Source organism: Myotis lucifugus, unplaced genomic scaffold, assembly GCF_000147115.1.
Source record: "Myotis lucifugus unplaced genomic scaffold, Myoluc2.0 scaffold_60, whole genome shotgun sequence".
Taxonomy (NCBI): domain Eukaryota; kingdom Metazoa; phylum Chordata; class Mammalia; order Chiroptera; family Vespertilionidae; genus Myotis; species Myotis lucifugus.
Genome location: NW_005871108.1, coordinates 1,678,050 through 1,703,359, shown reverse-complemented (window position 1 = coordinate 1,703,359; position 25,310 = coordinate 1,678,050). Strand labels below are relative to the sequence as shown.

The following is a 25,310-nucleotide window of genomic DNA, read 5'->3' as shown; positions in this document are numbered from 1 at the left end:
CAGCAAACTCATTAGTCAACAGAGCCAAATATCAACAGTACAACGATTGAAATTTCTTTTGAGAGCCAAATTTTTTAAACTTAAACTATATAGGTAGGTACATTGTTATTAACTTAATTAGGGTACTCCTAAGGCTTAGGAAGAGCCACACTCAAGGGGCCAAAGAGCCGCATGTGGCTCGCAAGCCACAGTTTGCCAACCACGGGACTAAGAAATAGGAACAGGAGGAGAATGGTGAGATGAGGCTGGAGGCTGGCCAGCTCAGGTGGACAGGGAGCAAGGAATAGCAATAGGAGCAAAACAACGGCCTCCCATTCACACACTAATGGCCAAAATGATCGTCTCCAATTGTGAACCCTATAATAAAATAGACCACTGGAGATTTAAAATCGGGGGAGCCATTCCCCAGGGGCCAGGCCTTCAAGTTGTTGACAGGTTAATTTTATTAGCCCTTTACTGCCATCTTCTGGTTATACTCGGTATGCCCACACCAAAGTCGACACTTAACATGGACATACACTGTGTGACTCCGCTGCCCAGGACCAGACCAAAGCCCTCCTAATTCCTACTGGTGTCCTAAACTAGACTTAGGTCAAGGAACCTCACAAGGTACACAGAAATTGGCCTTAGAACGAGAAACGTACATTTACTCGATCAGCTGGCCCTGATACCAGAATAGGTTTTTCAAACATCCCCTACTAAAACTTAAAAATAACGCCTGGGTCATGCCTGCCCACAACCTTTATTTTGCTACATTTTCCACCTATGGGGCATTCTACACCTTTGCAAAATGCTCTGAAGACACCTGTTCTTGCCAGTAAAGGCAACAGCACACCAATTTCCCCCTCCTCCTCCACATCCCCATACACCCGTTCTCACTCCTGCCGCCCTCCAACGCTCCAATAAAGGATGGTGGACAGACTAAGGACAGATAACCAGGTGGGATCCTTTCATTATCTAGTGCCCCCCCACCCTGCATGACCCCAAATATGCTGATTTGGAATCCTGATAATCCTAATTTGCCTAAGGCAGAAACTTTGCCAAAATTCCACGGATACAAGAGCCGACTGGTAGCTAATAATGATGAACTTTCACAGGAAGTGGGGGTAACTATACCCAGGCTAGCAGACAATATGGTGTGGATAGTGAATCAGGGGCAGAGGAACTTAAAATGGACACACATGAGAAATATCCTCAAATGTATGTGGGCTGGTCCCTCCCCACCAAGTGCTGTCACCCAGACCTACACTCCTGCTAACCCATGGGCAACTCCCTCCCCCCTGCCCCCTTCCCACACACCTACAATGGTGGGATTCAGCCACAATGGCCATGACCACGAACTGTCACTGTATGGCCTTTTTGTCATGCTTAGCTTTATTGAGGCTCATTTGTCAATGAAGGCCCAGCAAATTCCCAAGTGTATTAAACTCACCCTGACACTGGTCCTAACAGGACTGGGCACAAATTGGGACGGAACCTGGGCTTCCACTGAACCAGGAAGGGGGCAGCCTGGAGCCACAGAGCCACGGAGATTCAGGCTGGGGGTCAGTCTGGCATTTCTCGAGAAGTTTTGAGCCCCAGGTGCAGCCAGCATAGCTGCCCTCATATTAAGACAAAGTCCATTCCCCCAGGCACTGGCAAAGAGCAAATGAAGATCCAGCTTTATTGGTAAAAGGAAGTGGTGGACTTGGCTGGAAATTCCCACCTGGCCCAAGTGGTAGCCCCAAACCAAAAGGACGGAGGGAGGAAAGGAGAGGCAGACGAGGAGGGTACCAACGGGAATATGGTCTTGGAAGGAGACGACTCAGGCTCCGGGTGTGGGGAAGAGAGCAGGGAGGGAGGGGTGGCCATGGCCCTGCCATCTAGAAGGGTAGCAGCTCTTCCACGGGGATGTTGAGGGTGACATCCATGTCTGGGGTGCACCTGGTAAGGAAGAGCAACGAGAGGTGTGAGAGGCCAAGTAGGGGTGCCAGGGCTGTAGGTGGGGAAGCATGTCCTCAGGGGAGCCCTGCTCTCGAGAACACTGGTACTTATTTGGGGAGCCCCATCTGCAGCCTCACAGCCCAACCGCGTACGAATGCACACACACAAACACTCAAAAATGAAAAAGGAATGGGTCCGACAGGACTGCTGTTCCCCTACAGAGGCCTAAGGTCAAGGGGAGCAGGAACTCAGCTCTAAGACGCTGGGGCCCCTCAGGCGAGCGCTCTCTTTGAGGTCTGATGACTCCTTTGGAAACCTGGCTCTGTGTCACCTGTGTCTCCCACTTGCCCTCTCAGACCCTCGGTGCTCCTGTCGGTGCCTATGGAACAAGCACTCACTATGTGACAGACACCAGGTGGGCCTGAGTTTCCTCAATCAAAGGGGGGTAATGCCCTGACCGGTTTGGCTCGGTGGATAGAGCGTCAGCCTGCGGACTCAAGGGTCCCAGGTTCGATTCCGGTCAAGGGCATGTACCTTGGTTGCGGGCACATCCCCAGTAGAGAGTGTGCAGGAGGCAGCTGATGGATGTTTCTCTCTCATCGATGTTTCTAACTCTCTATCCCTCTCCCTTCCTCTCTGTAAAAAAATCAATAAAATATATTAAAATAAAATAAACTAGTCCATTCATTCATCTTTCACCAATATTTTTTTTTTAAGGGGGAGGGGTAATAATTCCGACCTCAGCCACTGGTAGGAACAAATGAGACCAGGCTGGCATGCAATAAATGCTCGTAAGGGACGGGCATTATTCTTCCCACACAGCAGCAAGAGGCAGGGGAGACGCCCGGGAAGTAGCAGAATGATCACATACTTGGGTCTCCGAAGCAGAACATCTGCAAACGCGATCTCTCGGGGTTCCTGGGTCTGGACTCGGAGCCGTTCCACCTCGGCCCTTAAATCGGGTATTTCCTCCTCAAACTCGTTGACAAACTGAGAGAGGGACAGCAGGGGAAACTGAGAATCCATATGACCCCAACCAAAGGTAGGGAAGGGCAAAATGGGCGCGGAGTAGGGACTTGCGGGACTCCGGAGAGGGGCTGCTCTGGCAGCAGGGCTGGCTCACAGATCAGTGACAAGGCCTGATGGTCCTGAGAAAGGTGAGGGGGCCCCGGAGAACGCATACAGGCTGCAGAGCAGAGGGCAGTGCTTGGTGATGAGGGTTAATGAGGCTGATGGAGATGGTGAAGGTAACTGATGAAGGTCATGGAAATTAACACAACCGGGTGGTGATGGTGACGCTCATTAACACTGGTAATGAGAGGTGGTCAATGACAAGAATTACGGGGTGAAGATAGGGGGTGGCTGGTGACCGTAAAATGTGGTTGCGTAGGCAATGCTTGGTGATGTTGCTAATGGGTCATGCCCAGCGATGTGGGTTTCTGAGGCAAGGCCTAAGCCGTCACCAATCCCCTTCTCAGATGAGGAGCAAGTGACAGTGATGGCACTGCAAGGAGAGAGGCCAACACCGGAGTCCAAGACTCCTGAGCACCAGGTCAGGACAAGCTTGTCTCGCGCAGGTCCCGGGGACTCCCCACTCCTCTGCTCCCTCGGGGGTGGGGGGGGACCATCGCCGCCCTGGCCACTCACTCTTCTGTACTTGTCCGTGTGCTTCACAATGCTCTGGTTTTCCCGGGTCTTCTGCAGGAGAACGCCCTGAATGGGATGCTGGATTTTCTGTGAACGAAGGAGAGTCTGGCCCCACATGCCTCTTCCTGGGAAGCAGTGCATGCAGGGGGCCTGGAGGCCGAGGCTGGGAAGGCAAGCAGGGTTGGGTGCCGGCGCTGGCTACTCACCACCACCAGAGAGCCCAGCCGCTTTTTCCTCTTCATCTGAATCTGATCAGACAGAGACCCCAGGACCATCCGGCATATCTTATTGAAGTCATCCAACTCATCCTGGGGGGCAGCAGGCACATGTTGGCCACCGGCCCTGCCTCCCCCCGGGGCCGACAGGGCAAAGCCAGGGGCTCACTGACCTGCTGGTTGTCCTTCACCTGCTCCAGCTGGTGCAAAAGGTTGGCAATCTGGACCAACTTGACAGGATACTCATGGTCCATGTAAGTGCTCAGGAAATTCACTTCCTCCTGGGTCTTCTTGATCTTGTCATTCAGCTGCTCCACCTGCTGCTTCAGGTCTGGAGAAGTCAGGGGGAACAGGAGGCAGGATCCTCCCTCAAGGACCCCTGCCAGGGTTCCAGGAGGCAAAGCTCTCCTTAGCCAATGGATCGGGTTCTGGGCTGACGCGAGCTCACACGAGGCCGGGAGGTGGTGACAAGCTAAGGCCCCCGAGAGTCTTCCACCCACTGAAGAAGCAACACGGGGTAGGAAAGGGAAACTAAACTGGTGCACGATCCCGAGGCTAGTCCCAGCTCTGTCGACAACTTGCTATGTGACCCTCACCAAGACCTCCCTCCCTGGACTTCAGCCTCCTCGTACTCACACCTGCAACACAAGCCCAGGGAGATGGGGCAACACTGGCTCCCGAGACACAGCCACAGTAGGATTAAGACAAAGTCTATCCTGCCATCCTCCTTGGCGGGGACCCCCGCTAGCTGATGCTTTCTGACTCACCACACCGTCCCTCTGCTCAAAAGGCTTCTAGTCTGCTCAGGGGAATGAAGCCACAGGCTCAAGGAGAGACAGCGGGAGACCTGGGACCTGGCCCGGGCCCCAACGCCCACAGCGAACTTGGCAGGAAGCAGAGGCAGGCTTGGGCTGGATCTCGGCTGCTAGCTGTATAACCTTCGGCAGGCTACTTCAATTCTCTCAGCCTCCGTTTCCTCATCTGTAAAATGGGAAACTATTCCCTCCCTCACAGATAGTTGCAACGACTGAGAGTGTGCTCATAAAAATGAAGACACATGGGACCTGGACGTGCTAAACACTCCATAAGCAAGCTATTAGCTCCGGATGTTAACAATCCCATCTGCCTCAGCAGGGAGAAGATGGGCCTGCTGGTTCCAGAACAGTGGGTACAAGGTGAGGGCCCTGCAGCTGACCTCCCCAGCGGGCCAGGGGAGGATCGAGGAGTTTGCCTCGTGGAGTCTTACAGCTCATCTTGAATTCCTCCTTCTTCTTCCACTCCTGCAGCTCACGCGTCATCTGCTGCAGCTTCTTCTTGTTGGAGTACCCCAAGCTGTTGATGATGGTCTGTGGGAGTGGTGGGGTGAGCTCGCCCCCCCCCGCCCCCCAAGAGCATGGCCTCTCAGGGAATTCAGCACTGCCTCCGAGGAGTCCTCAAACCCAGTCCCACTCCCAGGCCCGGGCACCTTTCCACGGCTAGAAAGCAGTCACCTACTACCCTAACCGCTCCCAACGTTCCCCTTTCCTACCACCCAATCAGCCCCCCCACACACAGGCACACGGGCCCAAACCCAGGCAGCAGCCTCTACTCCCCTCTCTCACTCAAAATGTCACCAAGTGGTATGGCTGTTATACCCCAAACAGCACTCCCAGCCATGCCCTTCTCTCCATCCCTGCTGCCACTATCTTACTCAGGTTTTCTCCATCTCCTGTCTGAATATGACAACAGCTACCCCTAAACTGAGTGATGCTCCACACAGCAGTCAGAAGGACCTTTCTTTAAAAAACACTGACCTTGTCCCTCTCCTATTTAGAACTTTCCAACGGCTCCCCTCTGCCCTGTAAACAAGGTCCGAACCCCTTACCTTGTCTGGCAAAGCCCCCTCCCCCCGGCCTGGGCCAACCTCCTCTCTCCCTGATCCCTTCCTCGGGTCTTACTGTCTGGCCACACTAAGCAACATGGGGCTCCTTGAGTTGGCCATGCTCCTTCTCACCCAGGCCTTTTACGCCCATTTCCTCTGCCTGGGACACTTCTCTGCTCTCTACAGTTAACACCTATGTCTGCAGGTTTCAACCCCAGCACCACTTCCTCCAGGAAGCCTTCCCGATCCTCCCATGTCTGGGTTAGAGAGATCCATAAGCTCTGAGTCCCTCATCCCCATCAGTACCCACAAATGTTTCTCTCTCATCGATGTTTCTGACTCTCTATCCCTCTCCCTTCCTCTCTGTAAAAAATCAATAAAAATATATTTTAAAAAAAATTTATTAATTAATCCATGACATAGGAGAGGGACAATGACTTTAGGTCTGGAGAATATTCTACTAAGTTTCCTCGGGCCGAATAACTGCGTATTCCTTGGTCTCTGTTATAGATTGAATTGTGTGTTCCCACCCCACCCCAAATTCATATAGTGAAGCCCTAACCCCTAATGTGACTGTATTTGGAGATAAGACCTTTAGGAAAGTAATTAAGGATAAATGAACAAAAGGGTGGGGGACTAGTGTCCTTATAAGAAGAGGAAAAGACGCCAGAGAGCTCTCTCGCTCCATGTAAGCACAGAGAAAAGGCCATGTGAGAACACAGCAGGACAGCCGTCTACACCCCCAGGAGACAGACTTCACCAGACATCAGCCCCGCTGGCATCTTGATCTTACACGTCCAGCCTCTAGAACAGCGGTTCTCAACCTGTGGGTCGCGACCCCTTTGGCGGTCGAACGACCCTTTTACAGGGGTCACCTAAGACCATCCTGCATATCAGATATTTACATTACGATTCATAACAGTAGCAACATTACAGTTATGAAGTAGCAACGAAAATAATTTTATGGTTGGGTCACAACATGAGGACCTGTATTTAAAGGGCCAGAAGGTTGAGAACCACTGGGCTAGAACTATGAGAAAACACATTTTGGCTGTTTAAGCCACCTGGTCTGTGGAATTTTGTTACAGCAGCCTGAGCAGACCAACCGAGTTCACAAGACTCAATTTTCTCTTCATCTCACAGGCTCAGGTGAGCTCATTCCCTCTTCACCCTGGGCAGAGGGCAGTCAAAGGAGAATCACTTCCCCATTAAACCATTGTCTCCGACTCTTCTTCATCCTGAATTCCTGGGTCTCCTGTGAACGTTCAGCCTCTCACCACAGCTCACCTAGCCTCTCCTAAGGAGGCTGAGGACATTCCCTGGGCTCTCTGCAAAGTCACTCCCTCTTAACCCATGGGCCGGAAGTGACACCACTGGATGAGAGTGGTATCACAGCTGGTGAAAGGAACACAGACCCTGCCAGCTGGGTGACCTTAAACTGACCTTGACCAAGTCACCTAGCCTATGTTTCTGTTTCTTCATATGTAAAATAAAGATAATAATAATTCCCAGCCCACAGGGTTGTTGTAAGGTTGCTTGAGAATAGACAAAGCGCTTAGTATTGCACTGTGTAAGTATTTGCTGCTGGTGATGACAGCAGCTACCTTCTCTTGCACATCTACTGGGTGTGTACCAAGTACACCACAACCACCCCTTGGAGTGGGTGCTATTGAGCCATTTTACACCACTCAGAGGTTAACGCAAAGTCTCTCAGCTAATAAGTACTGACGTTAGGATGAGCCCCCCAATCCAGGTCTGATTCCAAAGCCCTGGTAGGTGGGGCCAAGTGTGTAAGAGATGTATCTTCCAGATGGAAGCAGCAGCTGTGCAACCGGCCAGGAGACCAGGAGAGGGCGCCAAAGCGCTCAGGAGGGCGGCATGGTGGGCGGGACCGAGGCGCAGAGGGCAGAGGCGGGGCTGCAGGGCCAAGGTGGAGCCTCACCCCAAAGATGTCCTGCTGCTGCAGCATCCCGCGTGTTTTCAGGGCTGAGCTGTCTTCCATGTCCTTGATGGCCGTGATCAGGTCTTGATTGAGCTTGATGAGAAAGCCCTCCTGCTTGCAGAGCTCCTGGAGTGCGGTTCGCCGGCTCCTGAGCAACGACTGTGGGCGGAGGGAGGAGGATGTGAGGTGGTGCTGCGCAGGGCGCGGCAGCCTGCGCATCCCGGAGCCCAGGGACCAATTCCCTCCGGCCGCACGCTCGCCCCCTAGTGGCCTCGACTGGTAAATGCAACCCATGCTGGGAGGCGGTTCCCCATTGTCAGCGGGTCACAGCACCGCCAACTATTTCATCATTCTGAAATGCCCATTTTCCCATAATTTTACTTCTCTAAAGTAGGGATGCATCTTACAGTTGATGCCTGTCTCAATCTAATTGACAAATATTTTATTAGTGAATAAATAAAATAAAGGTGCGACTTATTATCAAAAGCTGCCTAAAATCAATGAAATATAGTAGTAATAATTATTATAATAGAAAATGCCCCAGGTAGGTAAAGAGGTGGCAGAGGTAATGGGCCATGTCTGGAGAGGCAGGGAGGCAGAGTGGATGATGATCGCTAACATTTTTCACCAGGCAGCTGAATCGAGTAATCTCTCATTTCATACAAGGCCCCTGGGGAAACAGTGAGGGTCTAAGGCAGTGGTTCTCAACCTTCCTAATGCCGCGACCCTATAATACAGTTCCTCATGTTGTGGTGACCCCCAACCATAAAATTATTTTCCTTGCTACTTCATAACTGTAATTTTGCTACTGTTATGAATCGTAATGTAAATATCTGATATGCAGATGTATTTTCAGGGGTCGTGAACCCTTACTAAGGGCTTAAGTCACCCCCAGCAAGTACAATCATCTACAATAATAACAGCAGTAACAATTGTTGAGGACCTACTACGGGTTGCACAGTGTGCCTCATTTGGTACATGGCACATGGTATCAGTTCATCCTCTAACAGCCCTATGTTCACGACTCTATTTTATTGATAGGTGTAAGCTCAGACAGGTTAAGTGACTTGCCCAAAGTCACACAGCCAGGACGTGGGTCACCACAACTGGAAAGGCAGACTTCTGACTATGCCTGTCTTTTCTCTACACTAAGACAAGGAACTGAATGGGCTTAAAGCTGCAAGGCATGGCTGAACCTCAAAGTGATTAAGACATGTACGTTAGGCCAAGACATACCTTGCTTCAAATCCCAGCTCTGGCCCTAGCCAGTGTTTCTCAGTGGTTAGAGTAACAGCCCACACACTGAGGGTCTTGGGTTCGATTCCTGGTCAAGGGCACATACTTGGGTTGCAGATTCTATTCCAGGCCCCCCAGTCAGAGCTCCTGCAGGAGGCAACCAAGCAATGTGACTCTCACATCAATGTTTTTCTCTCTCTCTCCCTTCCCTTCCACTCTCTCTAAAAATCAATGGAAAATATCCTCAAGTGAGGATTAACAACAACAACAAAAATCCCACTCTGGCACTTACCACCTACGGGAAACTGGGCAAATTAGACTCCCAGAGCCCCACTATACTGATTTCAAACAGATAACTGCTACCCACTCAGAGAGCTGCTGTAAAAAAAATCAGTGAGATCATATTCACAACCAAGCCACTTAGTAGCAAGTCTCTCACACTCAGCGTGCACTCAGTGAACAGGAGCTGATGCTACTCTCACTGGCTCTCCCCCTACCCCTCTGCCATACCTATGTGCCCTCTTCTTCGTTCCTTCTTTTTCCTTATTTCTCTGTCCTTTGCTAAAACCCCCCTCCCTTACTAGTCCTCAGCTTTCATATTCCTCAGATAATAATAAGAGTAATAGGGCAGCCCTAACCGGTTTGGCTCAGTGGATAGAGCATCAGCCTGTGGACTGAAAGGTCCCATGTTTGATTCCGGTCAAGGGCATGTACCTTGCTTGCAGGCACATCCCCAGTTGGGAGTGTGCAGGAGGCAGCTGATCGATGATATTTCTCTCTCATCGATGTTTCTAACTCTCTATCCCTCTCCCCCTCCCTTACTCTCTGGGGGAAAAAAATCAATGAAATATATATTATTTTTAAAAGAGTAATCGGGCAAACCTATTATGTGCCCAACACTGTGTTAAGCACGTTATACACACTATCTCAGTTGGCACTATTATTCGTCCCACTTTACAGAAGCGGAAACAGAGAGAGGTTCAGTAAGTTTTCCAAGGTCACACACAGCAGAGCTGTTGCCCTTGAAGTCTGGCTCCTAACCACTCCACAGTCTTTTTGTTGTTCTTACTCCTCACCCGAGGAGATTTCTTCCATTGATTTTTAGAGTGGAAGGAAGGGATGGGGAGACAGAGAGAGAGAAAGAAGAGAGCACATTGATGTGAGAGAGACACATCGATTGGTTGCTTCCCGCACATGCCACGACCAGGGCCGGGGATGATCCTGCAACCTCACTATGTGCCCTTAACCGGGAATCAAACCCATGCACCGATCTCTAACCATTGAGAACACCAGCCAGGGCCCACTCCACTATCTTGCCGCCACATCTCCACACCAAAATACCCAACTATGGCCCACAGGGACCAGAGCGTCTTGTGAAAGATGCCGGTCTCCAAGTCTCAGGTCCACTAAGCCAGCATCACTGGGGTTGACACCAGGAATCTCACTTTGAACACACCCCACTTCAGGCCGACGCTCTATCTACTGAGCCAAACCGGCCAGGGCTCCCAGTGATTTAGATACACTACAGACCTCTGCCCTAGAAATGGATTTTCTCTGACCACCAGGTCTAGAGCAGAAACCCTTCTTCGCTTCCTGACCCTTACTCCAATCTGTAATTGCTAATTATAGTTTATAATTATGTCTCCCCATTTCCAATGTATTTTTGTCCTAGGAATTATCACCAATCAACATAACAGATATTTTTCTTATTACCTTGTTTCCTGTGTCCCCCACTAAAATGTCACAGCCAGCCCTAGCTGTTTGCCTCAGAGGATAGAGCGTCGGCCTGCGGTCTGAAGGGTTCCCGGGTTCGATTCCAGTCAAGGGCACATGCCCGGGTTGAGGGCTCAATCCCCAGTGTGGGGTGTGCAGGAGGCAGCCGGTCAATGATTCTTTCTCATCATTGATGTTTCTATCTCTCTCTCCCTTCCTCTCTGAAATCAATAAAAGTATATTTTAAAAAATAAAAATAATAAAAATAAATAACATAAAATGTGACAGCCAGCACATGGGACATTACCAAGAGCTCCAGAAGTATGGGTTGAATACACTGATGGGGACCTATTCCCTGGGTTTTTAACATTCATTTATCACCCTAGCCAGTTTTGTTCAGTGGTTAGAGCGTTGGCCCACAGACTGAAGGGCTGTGGGTTTGATTCAGGTCAAGGGCACATGCCTCTGTGGCAGGCTCAATCCTCCACCCGGTCTGGGCAAGTGCAAAAGGTAACTAATCGATGTGTCTCTCTCTGTGTCTCTACCTCTCCCTTCCACTCTCTCTAAAAATCAATGGAAAAAATATTCTCAGGTGAGGATTAACCAAAACTAAAAAATAAATAAAATCCACTTATTGTTTCTCCCCACTAAAGTGCAAGCCCCATAACAGCACAAATTCTTAGTGCCATGTTCATGGCTGGGTCCCCAACACCAGCCGTGGTGCCTAGCACACAGTAGGCACTCTCTCAAGCATTGTGGATTGAATACATAATTGTCCTGAGGCTAAGAGGCAGAGGAGGATCCTACTCCATCTCCAAGGACAAACCAATGGGTAGTCTGTGCTCCCTTCCTGTTTCCCCTCGTCTCCCCAAGTCCATTCTCCACAGCAGCAGCGCCCCAAGGACTCCTGTGAAAATCTGTCAGATCACTTCCCTGCTCTACTCATAAGCCTCCAGGGTCTTCCTGTCTTACTCAGCATAAAAACACAAAGTGTAATCATGGACTACAGGGCCGTATACAAGCTTTCCCCCTTATCCTCGCATCCCAACATCTTTCCCCCTCATCAACTGCTCCAGCCACACTGACCTCACACCAACCTCAGAGCCTCTGCACTGAGGTTCCTCTACTTGAAACCTTCCTCCCTCAGCTATTACCACCTCAGCAGCCTTCCCTGACCACCCCATCTAAAACAGTCACAGTCACTCCCTCCTCGGTGCCTCTCTAGCCCTCTAACCTTATCTTTATGCCTCCTCATAGCAGTTAGCATCACCACACATCTATATATACAAAAGCCTAATATGCAAAGTGTCCCCTCGGGAGTTTGACCGACCCAGAGTTTGATCGCTCACTATGACTTGTGCTGACCACCAGAGGACGGTGCATAACAAAGGGAGGCCATGGCCGGCAGCCAGCAACTGGGGGAGGCAGGCCACGGCCGGCAGCTACTAGAGACCCTACCCGTGCACGAATTTCGTGCACTGGGCCTCAGTATTACATATTTGTCTTGTTTACTGTCTGTCTCCCCCAGTAGAATGTGAGCTACCTAATGTCAGAGGCCACATCACGGGTGAATCCCCACACTTAGAACAGGGCTTGGCACATGGGTGTTCCATAAATATGTGTTGACTAAGTGAACAAATGAATGACTACAAGAGACAGGATCAGAAATTGGTAGCACAGGTTTTAGAGCCAAATTGTCCAAGTTCACGTTTTTTATCAAACAAAAATACATGAACACTTCTAAAGTCAGGATAAAAATAACATCGGAAATATGAGTTTCTCCTTTAAGAATGCTGGGCGGCCACTAAATCATTTTGCAAAACTGAAGGTTAGCGGGGGAGGTTGGGGTTTAAGGGGGGAATGAGGACACATTTGTAATACCTTAACTAATAAAAAAAAAAACCTGAAAGTTAAAGGGGTAAAAAGGTTTCAAAGCAAATACATTTCCCCCTATTTCTTTGTATAGCAGTCATTGCTCGTTGAGCTATTGAACACTTTCCTGGAGAAGTTAAGAATTCTTCTATAGTATTGGATCGTACTTACAGTATTTAGTATCTTACTTCTTGCTGTAGACATGAAAGCCCCCTCCTTCTTTTAGTCATTTCAAATATTTTGAAACATTGTCCCAAACCATGTAAAACAATGGACGATGAGAAAATTAATTATCCAAAATTGTGTCAGCTGATGTAGAAAAATGAATCGTAAGCTTCTAAGCCTTGTTTCAAAATGCAGTGTATTCCATGAAAGGAATTTACTGGGAATGTTTAAATGAATAAGCCACAGATTGGTTCCTAATGCCCGGAAATGAAAAGGGATTCTGATGGTTTTTCCACAAGTGCCCGGCGCATGTTTGCTACCGCCATCCCCATGCCCCTGCCCTGGGGGCCCCAGCACCTGGGGAGGATGCTCCAAATACCCTCATTAGCCGGAGCTTGATCTTCCCAGAGTCCAACTTCCCTCTGCACGGGTCTTGTGGATTCCCCAGCTGGCATGTCAGCAACGTGGGAGACTTGGAACGCCCTAGGGCATGGTACAGGGCAGAGAGAGTAGGGGGTATAAGCAGGCCTGGGTCAGGTCCCAAGGAATGCACCATCCGTGAGAGATGGTCCAAGCCCCGGCCCTAGCCACGGACAACTTTACAGTGTGTGACAGTGAGACAAAGGATGAAATGCATATCCCTCAGTAAAGCCCAGGCAGCTTCCACATACCCAGTGACTGTGGGTACGAACAGAGGGGGGAGAGAGGAACAGGAAACAGCCATGTGCCCCCAATCTCTCCCACCAACCCGGCCAAAGGCAAGTTCAAACAGGGTAAGGGTCGAGAGCAAGAACTAATGAGCCAGGCCGCCTGGGTTTGAGTCCAGGCTCTGCCTTGTATCAGCTGTGTGACCTTGGGCATGAATCAGGATCTCTCTGTCCCTCAGTTGCCCCATCTGCAAAATAGAAATCATCATCATGCCTACCTGATAGGTTGTCATGGAAATTAAATAAGAAGTTACTACATTTTAAAGTGTTTGGAAGAGCACCTAACACGCATCGAGTACTGAATACACAGTATCAGCTGTCACTGTTATAATGACCTGAGCACTGGGATCAGGACCACGCCATCAGCACAGAAGCTACACAGAACTCCAACTGGCTGTCTCTGAAATACCTATAAAAGCGGTGTGGTCCTGCCAGAAAAGGAAGATAGGAGAATAATTCTGATCAAAATAGGACATGTGGAGGGCATGTCCTGAGAGGCGCTGGGTCCTCTCGGCAAGTCCTGCACGCAGGGCATGAGACAGGTCACCGGAACGCTGCAGCCCCTACCACAGCCCCTGCCTCCGTGCGACACAGTTCACTTCAGAAAAACACTCCTTCTTTAATGAATCAATACCTGAGCCCTGGGAAAGTTTAATATTAAGTATTAAAGTGATAAAATTAAAATAATTTTGTGTGAACGTTAGGAATTATCTGTACAGTACCCGGTCCCCTACCCTCCACCGCCATCCACGGTTTAACTTTCTGTAGTTTTAGTTACCCACAGTCAACAAGGGTCCAAAAATATATAATGGAAAATTCCAGAAATAAACAACTGATAAGTGATACAGTGCCCACTGTTCTGAGAGGCGTGATGAAATCTCACTCCATCCAGACCATCCCGCCCAGGGCGTGAAGCGTCCTTCTGTCCAGCATCTCCACACGGCACATGCCCCCTGCCCGTTAGTCGCTGAGCAGCCACCTGGGCGACCAGGGCCACTGTGGGTGTCACAGTGGGTGTTCATGTCATCCTCACCTCACTTCACAATGGCCCCAAAGCACTAGAAGTGATGCTGCCGATGCAGATGTGCCAAAGAGAAGCCATGTAGTGCTTCCTTTAGGTGAAAAGATGAAAATTCTCATCAAGGAAAGAAAAAAAATCGTACGCTGAGGCCGCTAAGGTCTATAACGACGAATCTTCTACCCATGAAATTGTGAAGAAGAAAAAATAAATCTGTGCTGGTTTTGCTGTCGCACCTCAGGCTGCACAAGGTACAGCCACCGTGCATGGTCACCGCTTAGTCAAGATGGAAAAGGCATTAAATTGGGGGTGGAAGACATGACATCATCGTGGCTCAATGATCCTCCCTCTGACATATCCTCAGGTCGGTAGTAGCCAAATGCTACCTCAAAAAGCCTACTTCACTCACCTCACTACACCTCATCACGTAGCATTGTATCATCTCACATTATCACAAGAAGAAGGGTCAGTAATTGGAGAGAGACCACAGTCACATAACTTTTAATACAGTATATTGCTTGATTGTTCTCCTTTGTTTTTCTTTTTTCATAGCAGTCATTCTCTGCGTTTCTCAGGAAAATCACCCAATCCAGTGTCCAGGTCCCTCAGGGGCTAATCCTTGGCTAAGTAAGGACCAGCTGAATGTATACACTTAGGATTAGACATATGTATCTACTCTTAAGGCAAATCATGACCCAAAGGTCATAATTACAGGGAATGATATTTTGGTCTCAATAAAACAAAGATCCTTCTAACCACAGGGCTGTCTATTCCCAGAATGGGCTGCGCACGGGAGGGCAGGCACTGGTGGGTGGCAGGCTCCCATCCCTGCAGCAGTTCCCATGCAGGTCTAGTGTCCACCTGTCAGGGACGGGGTGGACAGGGGTCACCTTGGCCTCTGACTCTGCTTCCAACTCCTCCAGATTTTAGGGGTTCTTTTTTTTTTGCATTTTCCTACAAACTTTTTGCTATGCATTGACATAGTAAATATAACATAAGTAAATAAATATGGGGTTAAAAAACAATTAGGCTCGCCCAGCCAGCATGGCTCAGTGATTGGGCATCAACCTATGAACCAAGAGGTCACGGTTCGATTGCCGGTCAGGGCACATGCCCGGGTTGTGGGCTCGATCCCCAGTGTGCGGCGTGCAAGAGGCAGCGGATCATGATTCTCTCTCATCATTGATATTTCCATCTCTCTCTCCCTCTCCCTTCCTCTCTGAAAATAAAATAAAAATAAATACAAATATATATTTAAAAAATAATAATTAGGCTCTTTCCATTCAAGACCATATTGTGTTTTGTCCTTCATTATTAACTATCATGGAAATGGCCATGTGCGTAGCTGTGTTGCGACACAGTCTAGCTTGCTACATACTCTGGCACTTGTAGTTGCTTGTCATGATAATACCCAGCCAGGTAGCTGCCTCTCACCATAGTAGCTGCTGGTCACTGATTTTTCTACTTTATTAGTAGTAATTACTGTTTTGTTTTAAATATATTTTTATTGATTTCAGAGAGGAAAGGAGAGGAAAAGAGAGATAGAAACATCAATGATGATGCCCTAGCTCATGTGGCTCAGTGGATAGAGCGTCAGCCCGCAGACTGAAGGGTCCCAGGTTCGATTCCGACCAAGGGCACATGCCTGGGTTGCAGGCTCAATCCTCCCCAGTAGGGGACATGCCGCAGGCAGCCAATCAATAATTCTCTCTCATCATTGATGTTTCTATCTCTCTCTCTCCCTTCCTCTCTAAAATCAATAAAAATATATATATATATATATAAAATATAAGATTACCCATATTTAGAAGTTTATTTTATTAGATGTACAAAAACTGTTTAAATACCCAATGGTTTTTGTTAATCAGATAAGTGAACTATTTAGAAATGAAAATAAATATACTAAATTTTTAAATGGGGCTTAAAGGACATAGGGGAATTTAATTAACCAAGTTCCAAAATCCCTCTTATAGTATTTATAAAAATAATAAGATTTGTAAATTGAACTTAAGTACTTAGAAAGATCTGTAGCCTTAATAATAGGTATTTCTTTTCATTAATGGTAGCAGCCCTGATTTATCTTTTCTTTTTAATTAAACTTTTTTTTTAATCCTCACCCAAGGATATTTTTCCATTGATTTTTAGAGAGAGTGGAAGAGAGAGGGAAAGACAGAGAGACATATCCAAGTGAGAGAAACACATTGATTGGTTGCCTCCTGCACACACCCTGACCAGGGCCCGGGCAGGGGAGGAACCTGCAACCGAGGTATGTGCCCTTGACCAGAATCGAACCTGGGACCCTTTGGTCCGCAGTCTGACGTTCTATCCACTGAGCATAACCAACTAGAGCTTAGTTAAACTTTTTATTTTGAGATAAGTTCAGGTTACATGCAGTTTTAAGAATACAGATAAATCCTATGTACCCTTAACTCAGTTTCTCACAATAGTAGCATCTTGCAAAACTAAGTACAATATCACAACCAGGATATTAACATCAAGAAGGGCAAGAATAAACAGAAAAGAAAAAAAAAAAGAAGGGCAAGATAGCCTAGCCAGCGTGGCACCGTGGTTGAGTGTCAACCTATGAACCAAGAGGTCACAGTTCAATTCCCAGTCAGGGCACATGCCCAGGTTGTGGACTTGATCCCCAGTGTGGGGTGCGTAGGAGGCAGCCAATCAGTGATTCCCTCTCATCATTGATGTTTCTATCTCCCTCTCCCTTCCTTTCTGAAATCAATGAAAACTTTTTGTTTAAAGGGCAAGATAGTTCCCTAACCACAGGTTCACTCATGCTGCCTTTTACAGCTACGCCCACTTCCCTCGCCTTACCATCCTCTTCCCACCTCTGTCCCTAACTGCTAGCAATCACTAATCGTTTCTGCATTTCCATAATTTTGTCATTCCCAGAACATCATATAAATGCAATCATGGTATGTATCTGGGATTAGCTTCTTTTTTATTTTTTCTCAGCAAAATTCTCTGGATATTCAGCCAAATCATTGAATGTTATCAATAGTTCTTTCCTTTTCATTGCTGACTGTTGTTCTATGGTATGGATGGACCATAGACTGTTTAACCATTCACCCACTGAAGGATATCTGGGTTGTTTCTAGTTTGGGAGTATTATAAATGAGGCCGCTATGAAACACTCATGCACCGTAAGTTTTCATTTCTGGAATAAATGTGCAAGAGTGCAATTGCTGGATTATTATGGGAATTGCATGTTTAGTTTCATTAGAAACTGCTATATTCTTTTCCAGAATGGCTGCACCATTTTACCGTCCCGCCAGCAATGAATGCATGATAGAGTTTCTCCCCTTTCCCAGCATTTAGTGTTATCACCATTTTTCATTGTAGCCCTTCTGACAGGTATGCAGTGACATCCCTTTGTAGTTTAATTTGCATATTCCTAATGGATAATGATATTGAGCAGCTTTTCATGTGTTTTATCATCTGTATATCCTCTTCAGTAAAATGTCTCTTTATATCTTTTGCCCATTTTCTTTTTCTTTTTCTTTTTAATATATTTTATTGATTTTTTACAGAGAGGAAGGGAGAGAGATAGTTAGAAACATCGATGAGAGAGAAACATCAATCAGCTGCCTCCTGCACACCTCCCACTGGGGATGTGCCCACAACCAAGGTACATGCCCTTGACCGGACTCGAACCTAGGACCTTTCAGTCCGCAGGCCGATGCCCTATCCACTGAGCCAAACCGGTTTCGGCCCATTTTCTGAGTTGTTTTTCTGTTGAATTTGAGAATTCTTGATATAGTCTACATAGCAGTTCTTTGTCAGATATGTGGTTTGCAAATATTTTCTCCAAGTCTAAAGCTTGTCTTTTCATCCTCTTAACAAAGTCTCTCACAGAACAAAAGGGTGTGTTTTTTATGAAGCCGAACTTATTATTTCATTTTTCTTTTATAGATCAAGCTGTTTGTGTACAGTTTAAGGACTCTTTCCTTGGCTCAAAGATTTTTCTCCACTATGATTTTTTCTAAAAGATTTACACTTTTGCATTTAATTTTTATTTCTCCACATTTCGAGTTAATTTTTGTGTAAGTTGTGAGACTTAAATTGAGGTTCCTTTTTTGTCTATGGATGTCCAATTGCTCCAGCACCATTTGTGGAAAAAGCTTTCTTTCCTCCACTGAATTGCTTTTGCACCTTTGCCGAAAATCAGTTGGGTCCTGGCCAATGTGGCTCAATGGTTGGAGTGTCTCTCCACGCACTGAAAGGTCAAGGGTTCCTGGTCAAGGGCAGTACCTGCGTTGCAGGTTCAACCCCTGATGCCGGTCAGGGCTCATGTGGAAACAACAATTGAAGTGTCTCTCTCACATCAATGTTTTTCTCTTTCTCTCTCTCCCTCTCTCCCTATCTCTCCCACTTGCTCCCTCCCTTCCACTCTCTCTAATAATCAATGGAAAAAATATCCTCGGGTGAGGATTAACAAAACAAACAAAAAAATCAGTTGGGCCCTAGTCGGTTTGGCTCACTGGATAGAGCATCGGCCTGGGGACTGAAGAGTCCCGGGTTCGATTCCAGTCAAGGGCATGTACCTTGGTTGCAGGCACATCCCCAGTAGGGGGTGTGCAGGAGGCAGCTGATCAATGTTTCTTTCTCATCGATGTTTCTAACTCTCTATCCCTCTCCCCTCCTCTCTGTACAAAGTCAATAAAATATATTTTTTTTAAAAAAAAATCAGTTGGGCATATTTGTATGCCTCTATTTCTGGTTTCTCTATTCTGTTCCATTGACCTATGTGTCTCTCTGCCAATAATATGCTGTCTTTATTATTATAGCTATATAGTTGGCCTTAAAATCATGTAAACTGATTTCTTCCCATGCTATTCTTCTTTTTTCAAAATTGTCTTATCTATTCTAGGGTCTTGCTTTCCTATATAAATTTTAAAATAAACCTGTCTTTGTCTAACAAAACATTGCTAGAATTTTGATAGGAACTGTATTAAACATATATATCAATTTGGGGAAAATTTATATCTTTGCTATGTTGAGTCTTCCAATCCATGAACATGGTATGTCTCTATATTCACTTAGGTCTTTGATTTCTTTCACCAGCATTATGTAATTTTCAGCATACAGATCCTGTATGTTTTGTTAATTTTATACCTAAATATCATTTTCTTTTTTTTCTTTTTTTTTTTTATTTTAGACAGGGAGAGATAGAAACATCAATGATGAGAGAGGATCATTGTTCAGCTGCCTTCCGCATGCCCCACACTAAGAATTGAGCTCGTGACCCCGGACATATGGCCTGACCGGGAATCAAAATGTGACCTCCTGGCTCACAGGTCAATGCTCAACCACTGAGCTATGCCTATGCCAGCCAGGCCAATCATTTCTTTAAAGTGATTGTAAATGTATTGTTTTAAATTTGGTTTCCACATATTCATTGTGACGCCAGATGATTGTGTTCACTCACCACCCTAACAGCCCACCTTCTTCTTTCCAGTTTTCAGAGTCTTTCTGTTTATGTGTTATACCCAACATGTTTGAGTTGTAAAAGGGAGGAATAGAAAGGAACAGGGCTACTCCATCTTGGTAGAGATGATCGATTTCTCTTGAATACACAAAACTGTCCTCAAGGACAGGACTTTGCTCAGAACGTGTTACCAACCTAAGCTTCAGTTTCCTCATCTGTAAAATGGTGATAACATCATCTCCTGTCATTGTAAGGAGTGAACTAGATGATGATCTCCTTCTATCTCAAGTGGAAAGTGTTGTGTAGTTACACGTTTGAGACTGGAACCGTGAGTTCTTTGTGACTAGAAACCCAATCTGTCTCCTTCACTATGAGTCAACAACACTCAGAACGATGCCAGGCACATGGGGGCTCTGAAAAGCTGCTGCTGAATGAATATATGAATGAATGAATGAATGAATGAGGCCTCTACTACAGAGCCTGACACAAAGTAAGTCCTCAGCAAATGGTACCTATTTTTAGCATTATTTATACAGTTGCATAGGACAGGAATCTTTGTGCCCATTTCCACAGGAAAGAAAACTGAGGTTGTGACAGGTTACTTAGATGGAACTGCCAGCAAGAAGGGAAACTGGAACACCAACTCAGGTCTATATTTCTCCAGCGCTCACACTCTCTCCAGCTACATATGTATGTTTAAGACTGTGGGTCCTGCCCTAACCGGTTTGGCGCAGTGGATAGAGCGTTGGCCTACGGACCGAAGGGTCCCGGGTTCGATTCCAGTCAAGGGCATGTACCTGGGTTGCGGGCACATCCCCAGTAGGGAGTGTGCAGGAAGCAGCTGGTCGATGTTTCTCTCTCATCGATGTTTCTAACTCTCTATTCCTCTCCCTTCCTCTCTGTAAAAAATCAATAAAATATATTATTAAAAAAAAAAAAAGACTGTGGGTCCTGCCCTGGCCGGTTTGGCTCAGTGGATAGTGCGTCAGATTGCAGATCGAAGGGTCCCGGGTTCGATTCTGGTCAAGGGCAAGTTCCTTGGTTGCAGGTTCCTCCCCAACCCCAGCCCTGGTCGGGGCACATGCAGGAGGCAACCAATCAATGTGTCTCTCTCACATCGATGTTTCTCTCTGTCTTTCCCTCTCCTTTCCACTCTCCCTACAAATCAATGGAAAAATATCCTCGGGTGAGGATCAACAAAAAAAGAAAAGAAAAAAAGACTGGGTCCTAAAGCCAAATTGTCAAATGTCACAGCCTGGCTATGCCCCTCCTAACTGAATGACCTTGGGAGTGACACCTGTCTGTGCCTCACCTGTAGAGGAGGTGGTAATAACAGCACCCTCCGCACAGGCTTGTTTGGAAGATTAAATGAAGTGATGCTTGTAAAGTGCTGAGAACAGTATCTGGCCTGTAATAAGTGCTTGGCATATGTTAACTACTCTTGTTCTTGTTGTGGTTGTGCCTGTTATGTATCTCTCTGGCTTCTCAGTGAAAGAAAAGGGCAAGAGTTTCATTATAGATGCTGTCTGAATAGAGTCTAGGGCTCTAGACAAAAATCCTATCACCACCACCAGGCCTTAAGATCATCACTTTACATCAATGACTCTCAAAAGGCGTGTTTTAAGTTCCTTGGCAGAGTTTTCACAAATACTGGGGGGCCCAACTGGCATCTGTGGGTGGGAGCCAGGGATGCTAGACATCCCCCAGAACAGGACAGCCCCACAGAACACAGAATTCTCCTAGGTTCTACCTGACTTTCCAAAGTCCTCTCAGATACTGATGTAGGTGAAAACGCTATTTATAATGGTCTGATCCCAGAACCTGACTGTGGGCCACATATAAACACAAAGAATATTTTGCACCCAGGCCGGTTTGGCTCAGTGGATAGAGTAGTGGCCTGCAGACTGAAGGGTCCCTGGTTCAATTCCAGTATAGGGCACGTACCTCAGTTGCAGGCTCGATCCCCAACCCCGATCTGGGCACATGCCGGAGGCAACCAATCAATGTGTCTCTTTCACATCGATGTTTCTCTGTCTCTCCCCTTCCCTTCCACTTTCTCTAAAAATCAATGAAAAATATCTTTGGGTGAGGACTGACAAAGAGAGAGAGAGAGAGAGAGAGAGAGAGAGAGAGAGAGAGAGAGAGAAAGAGAGAAAGGATATTTTGCAGAGGTTTACTCTAATGCTGAATTTTCCAAGGAAGCAGCTATAATCAAGAGAAAGATCATGCTTTGTTTTGTTTGGAATTTACCAAAAGATGGGTACCACTTTGTAAATCATGGCAGCAATGAAAAATCCCCCTGGTATTAGAGTCCCAGGATCCTACCACATGTCAGTCTGCCTTTGCAACTGTTACATCCACCAGGACTCTCTACATCAAGCATGTCAAACTCGCGGCCCACAGGCCACATGCAGCCCACAATGAATATTTTTGCAGCCCAGACAATATAACGGTATGTAAGAAACGTTTTAGTAAAAGTTTCGTAACTTAATTTTTATAATACCCTGTTATACATAATTATTAATAACGAACTACAACGTTCGCTAATGACTGATTACTATAATCGTGTTGCATTCATTTCTCTTACAAGCCTTACGTGCAGGCGCGCCATTTCTCTCCACTAATACTAGCAGCGGATATTTTAGCAGCCGATTGCCACGTCATTAGTCTTGGACTAACTTGTTTGGTGTGCACAACAGGAAATATTTTGCTTTCGGAGAACAAGAAGAATAGGTTTATTTGCGTTACGCTTATTAATTTGTGCAGTTATTCAGTGTCTGGTAGGTTAATGTTCAAGAAAAAATATTAATTTTTATTAAAATGTTCTATTATTTTATGTTAACAATGACTCATTTATTTCAGCCCTTTGTATTCAGCATGTCTCTATCGAAATAATCCTACGTTTCTATGAAAACTGAAGCTTCTGTTTTTTTGCAGCCCACATAAACTTAAACCTTGTTTATTTGGCCCGTGTTAGCCTTTGAGTTTGACATGCTTGCTCTACATCTATGAGTAAGCTTCTGATGACTTTATCATATCTTCTAGTGGAGTCCAACCTGAGCATTTACATATTGAAATACGTTATTAAACTATAAAAAACTTTTACTTTTTCTTTACAGTTAGGGTATTATATTATTTCTTTGTTATATCTGTAGGTAGGTTATATTATCTATGAAGTTTATTTCAGGATACTATAGGAATATTACAAAATATTTGTTATTAAAAGGAGTGTTGGGTCTGGCAAGGTTGAGCAACAATGCTTTAAAGAGAGAATCTCATTTAATTCTCACAACAATCTATCAGGTAAGCACAGAGGAATAAATGATTTTCCCAAGAGAGTAAAAGGAAGAGCCAAGATCTGAAGCCGTGTCTGCCTGGCAAGGCCTCAGAACTCCCCTGGAAAGGCATGACAATGATGTAGCAGAGATGATCCTGAATTCACCAAACCCTATTTTCTTTCCCTCCTGGACACAGCTGGGCTACATTTCCCATCTTCCTTTGTAGTTAGGAGTGGTCAGATGACTGAGTTATGGCTACTGACTGGAAGTGATATTGTGTCACTTCAAATCTGGGCCCTGGGGAAAAAAACAACTGCCCACAAAATCATTCATATCCTTGCTTAGAATGTCAAGGCCTTACAAAATGTCATAGCCACAAGGCAAAGGAGCCCAGGTCCCTAAATAATCATGCAGAAAAGATTACCTCCTCCTGCCCAGATGCACAAATGTCCTTTGACATATATGAGATATACGCTTCTGAATTAATACTTGATATCTGGGGATTGTTGATTAAAGCAGTGAGCCTCCCCTAAAATAAATGGAGTCACCAAGGGCCAAGGGCATTCACTCTACCTGATCCCCAACTCCCATACCAGCCCAAAGTGCCTCTGCTCACCTGGCTGGTCACTAATCCAAGGCTTCATTTTGGTTTTCTTATGGCCACTGGTTTGCAGGACTGGAAGCGCAGTGGAGGGCTTGATTTTATGTTTGGACCGCTGCCCTAAAACATAATCCTACCAGACAAAACAAAATCAGTCACACAGCCTTGTGGGTTCAAATTCCAGCTTCAGCCCTAACCGGTTTGGCTCAGTGGATACAGAGTCAGCCTGCAGACTTAAGGGTTAACAGGTTCGATTCTGGTCAAGGGTACATGCCCGGGTTGTGGGCTCGATCCCCAGTAGGGAGCATGCAGGAGGCGACCGATCAGTAATTCTCTCTTAACATTGATGTTTCTCTCTCTCTCCCTCTACCTTCCTCTCTGAAATCAATAAAAATATATATCTTTTTATAAAAATTCCAGCTTCCCCCTTTATAGGTATCAGTGACCTTGAGCAAGTGACTTTACCTCTCTGAGCCTCAATTTTCTCATCTGCAAACTGGATCTCATTATAAACCTACCTCCATAGGTTGGTGTGAGAATTCTGAGAGAGATTTGTAAAGCATGTGGTAAGTGCTCCATAATGTCAGCTATCACTCTTATCAGCCAGCCTGAATTTCCTAAGCACATCCAGGCTGTGAGGTGCTGAGAACTGGGAGAAACAGAAGGCATGAAAAAGACCCAAAGAGAACCAGAATAGAATCATAGGTAAATAAGAGAGCAGCACAATATACCTACACCCTTACATTCTGATAAGGTGGTAAGAAAACTGAGGTTCAAAGGCATGCCGCGGTCCCAGAACAAATGTGTGACACAGCAGGGCCTGGAATTCATCTCAGGACTCTACCACCTAAGCCTGTGGCTTCCGCGGGAAGGGAGAGCAGAGGACTGCGGGCTCAGGATCAGCGAACCTCTCCCCTCCGCCCCCATCCCCTCCCGCACTCACCGGAGTCTGGGACTTGGGGACTGTAGGGCGACTCCTAGAGTCGGTAGGTCTGAAAAGAGTTAGGGCGGGAAAGACCTTCCATCATTCCCAGCCCATGGGGGTGCAAGCAGCAAACATGAAACAGGCGTGGGGTCTCCAATCCAAAACCGCAGTTTCCTAGGGACGCAGCCAAGCCAGAACCCAGAGAGCGCCAGGGAGAGGCGGGGCTCGGGAGCTGTGGGCGAAGGGCGGGGGGAGGGGGGCCAAAAGCCCGCGGAGAACCCCCCGCGCGTGGGCGGGAGGCGGATGCATGCGCACTTCACCACCTCGCGGTACTCCTTTTACCTACTTTGGAAAGACATGCGCCATTGGGGGAAATGGAAGAAGAGTCGGGGGAGTCCGTGGGGCACCGATCTCTTGGGGTGCCTACTTATTCGTCTTCTCCAACTTCCTAGTCTCAGCGCGGATCGCGTGGTAACTCAGGCCACTCAGACTTCCCTTGGAGACCAGACGCTTCAGCTGGGTCTGCGTCTCCAAGGAAACGGACGCAGACTACGGAGTGCCTAGAGGGACCAATCTCAGGGCAAAATGTAGCTCTGGACACATTCTTTTCAACTTGGTTTCAAATATCCCTCAGCTGGCTTCGCCCAACAGCCTGAAGAATTATGTCATATTTTTACTCTCATCAAACCTCCATTTCTTCCTTCCCCATCCTTACTTTTTTTTTTTAAGGGAACGGAAGGGAAGAGAAGGGAAGGGAAGAAAGG

At 46.8% G+C, this 25,310-nt stretch overlaps 1 protein-coding gene across 2 annotated transcripts; it reads right to left on the bottom strand.

Moving 5' to 3' along the window:
* Nucleotides 1–1,652: 1,652 nt before the first annotated feature.
* CUNH20orf96 (chromosome unknown C20orf96 homolog) lies at nt 1,653–25,028 on the bottom strand. Of its 2 annotated transcripts, XM_023754498.1 has the most exons (11): nt 24,893–25,028; nt 24,565–24,613; nt 23,637–23,754; nt 12,954–13,057; nt 7,589–7,747; nt 5,032–5,131; nt 3,959–4,116; nt 3,777–3,878; nt 3,571–3,657; nt 2,795–2,913; nt 1,653–1,923 (listed from the first exon to the last, which is right to left on the bottom strand). In XM_023754498.1, exons 1-11 carry the CDS (start codon nt 24,910–24,912, stop codon nt 1,863–1,865), a joined length of 1,077 nt encoding a protein of 358 aa, XP_023610266.1. In that variant the 5' UTR covers nt 24,913–25,028; the 3' UTR covers nt 1,653–1,862. The 2 variants fall into 2 exon arrangements, with proteins under 2 accessions (XP_023610266.1, XP_023610267.1); XM_023754499.1 differs by lacking the exons at nt 5,032–5,131; nt 12,954–13,057.
* Nucleotides 25,029–25,310: the final 282 nt, after the last annotated feature.